The sequence below is a fragment of the Rutidosis leptorrhynchoides genome, chromosome 6 (genome assembly GCF_046630445.1).
Source record: "Rutidosis leptorrhynchoides isolate AG116_Rl617_1_P2 chromosome 6, CSIRO_AGI_Rlap_v1, whole genome shotgun sequence".
Classification (NCBI taxonomy): Eukaryota; Viridiplantae; Streptophyta; class Magnoliopsida; order Asterales; family Asteraceae; genus Rutidosis; species Rutidosis leptorrhynchoides.
Genome location: NC_092338.1, coordinates 414528431 through 414531414, shown reverse-complemented (window position 1 = coordinate 414531414; position 2984 = coordinate 414528431). Strand labels below are relative to the sequence as shown.

The 2984-nt window shown below is 40.4% G+C and overlaps 1 protein-coding gene across 1 annotated transcript; it reads left to right on the top strand.

Annotated features, from left to right (window-relative positions):
- The first annotated feature begins 583 nt into the window (after positions 1–583).
- Positions 584–2253, top strand: LOC139855119 (uncharacterized). The gene is made up of 2 exons (XM_071844368.1): positions 584–1337; positions 1505–2253. Exons 1-2 carry the CDS (start codon positions 584–586, stop codon positions 2251–2253), a joined length of 1503 nt encoding a protein of 500 aa, XP_071700469.1.
- Positions 2254–2984: the final 731 nt, after the last annotated feature.

Sequence of the window (2984 nt, the reverse complement as noted above, 5' to 3'; positions counted from 1 at the left end):
GACGGGTCATCAAAGTTAACCACCCACGCGATCATCTCTCGCGGTTGCATAATCCGCCCCCAACTGCTATCCTGAAAGAAACCCGGAACATAAGACGATCATCTCTCGCAGTTGCATAATCTGCCCCAATGGTTATGTTATTGTTATGTTATTGTTAATTGTTATATAATATTGTTATTTTTATCATCAACTTTCATTGTTTATATCACTATTACGAGTACTAATTTTGTTATTAATAATCTACTCCGTATAATATAATTTGAGTCTATCAATTAATTCTCATGTTTCTATAATAAGTAAACATACCTTGTTTAATTGTATAATAACTAGATTTATTTTAAAGTAAACATATGACGATTTATAAAGTCAGAGGGTATATGTATATGTGTTTGACCTAGAGCATTTTATTCGCTTTTTCGAAACTAAGGTAAACCAGCTAACATAAATTAGACCGAACTCCATGCATTTGATTCTCAAGTTCCTTTATTCCCCTATAAATTACTTCACTTTCCTCTCTTACCAAATCAATCCATTTTACATTCTTTCTTCTCTAAAACCTTATAAAAAAATAACACTTGCTAAAATGGGTATGGGGAAGTCATTCATTTTGGTGGCTTTCCTACTCGTATCCATCTCGGTCGAATTAACCACAGTTCGAGCTACTGCCGATACTAAGACTCTGCCACCGGTGTCAGGCTCTAAGAACACTCCATCACCACCGGTATCGAACCCACAACCCACATCACCAGTACCGGCACCCAAAACTCCGGTGCCAGTGCCAGCCCCTAAAACTCCAGCACCGGTTCCTGCCCCTAAGACTCCGACGCCAGCTCCCAAGCCTAAGACTCCGGCACCAGCACCAAAGACCAAGGCTCCCGCACCAGTGCCAAAGCCTAAAACTCCGGCGCCAGCACCAAAGCCCAAGACTCCCGCACCGGTGCCGAAGCCCAAGACTCCTGCACCAGCTCCGAAGCCCAAGACTCCAGCACCGGCACCAAAGCCCAAGACTCCCGCACCCGCGCCCAAGCCTAAGACACCCGCACCAGCACCAAAGCCCAAGAGCCCCCCACCAGCTCCTAAGCCTAAGACTCCCACACCGGCTCCTAAGCCTAAGACTCCAACACCAGCACCTAAGCCTGTGGACGATGAAACTGACTACGATGAGTTGACACCCGAACCAAAATCAGGATGTGAACGGGCGTTTTGTAAATCAAAACCTTGTCGCTACAAGACACTAACTTGTCCGAAGGAGTGCCCTGAGAGGAAGCCAAAGAAGAACAAGAGAAGCAAAGCATGCCATATCAATTGTGGAAGCAAATGTGAAGCTACTTGCAAATGTAAGCAACATCTCCCACCAAATACTAAAGGCTATATATATATTATATAAAACCATACTAAAGCCTAAAGCTTCTTTTTTACATTTTTTTAACTTAAGGTTCGTAGTTACATAAATCAAGCATATCTTATCATATGTACTTACATATCTAACAAAAACATGGAACAGGGAGGAAGCCAAAATGTAACGGATACGGCTCTCTATGTTACGACCCTCGATTCGTTGGCGGTGATGGCGTTATGTTCTACTTCCATGGTGGTAAAGGACGCGATTTCGCTCTTGTCTCTGACACCAATCTCCAAGTCAACGGTCACTTCATCGGAAGCCGTCCTAATGGAAGGAAGCGTGACTACACATGGGTCCAAGCCGTCTCAGTCATGTTCGACACCGACAACTTAATAATTTCAGCCAAGAAAGTACAACAATGGACCAATTCCATCGACGTTCTTCTAGTCAAATGGAACGGGGAAGAGGTCACTGTCCCATTTGATGGAGACGCCGAGTGGAAAACTAACAACGGTGTAAGAGAAGTTGTGGTCGAGAGGACCGATGAAACCAACACCGTTAAAGTCTCCATTGGTGGTTTGGTAGAAATCGACATGAAGGCCGTCCCGGTTACAAAAGAAGATGACAAAGCTCACAACTACCAGCTACCAACTAATGATGCTTTTGCCCATTTGGAGTTGCAATTTAAGTTTGATAATCTTTCTGATGATGTGGAAGGTATTTTGGGAAAAACGTATCAGCCCGGGTATGTGAGCCCGGTGAAGAGAGGGATAGCTATGCCGATAATGGGCGGTGAAGACAAGTATGAAACTTCATCCTTAACATCACCTCTTTGCAAAGAATGCAAGTTTCAGAAACAAACTGAAGTAGCTAAAGCTATTGCTACTGCTGTTGGTATTTCACAGTACTAATCATCAACTGTTGTAATTTCAAGTTTTAATGTTTCGATTCTATAATATATGTAAACAATAAGGGAACTAAAGCCTCCCAAATTTGTTTTTCAAGTATAATAACATGTTCTTATTCTGTTACTAGCTTATTAACTCATGTAATGGTGAGGATTAATATTAATTTTATTTGTTATATATTAAATGTTAAATGATCATTTTAGATGACTTATAACATACTCTATATGTATTTATTTATTTATTTTATTTTATTTTTAAAAACAAGATACTATATTTATTACCATAAATAAAAGAGTTACAAGGACCTATTCACATCTATACATTGTATGAGTTACAAAAATAAAACACGAAAAATATATACATCTAGGAGTAGAACCAATGGAGCATGATATAGAATGTCGATGAGCACTAGAACTTGGGACCAAGCAGGGAGGTTAGAGATAACAGTGTCGAGTGTTCGACAACAAAGCTAACAAACAACATCCCTTTTAATCATGCCCAACGAAATAAAATAAAATTCTACATATGGCCTATAATACGATCTGTAGGTTGATGCTTAGTCAATTCCAGCGCGTTGAGAGGATACCGAAACAAAGGAAGATGGGTTTATTAATCATTGTTGCCATTCAAGATGTTTCTGTTTTGCACGTTTTGAAATTCAATTGTAGCTTTGGGATTGTATCTCGGAAAGTAGAGTGGCGGGGACTCATTCCTTTTTCGAAAATACTTTTAAG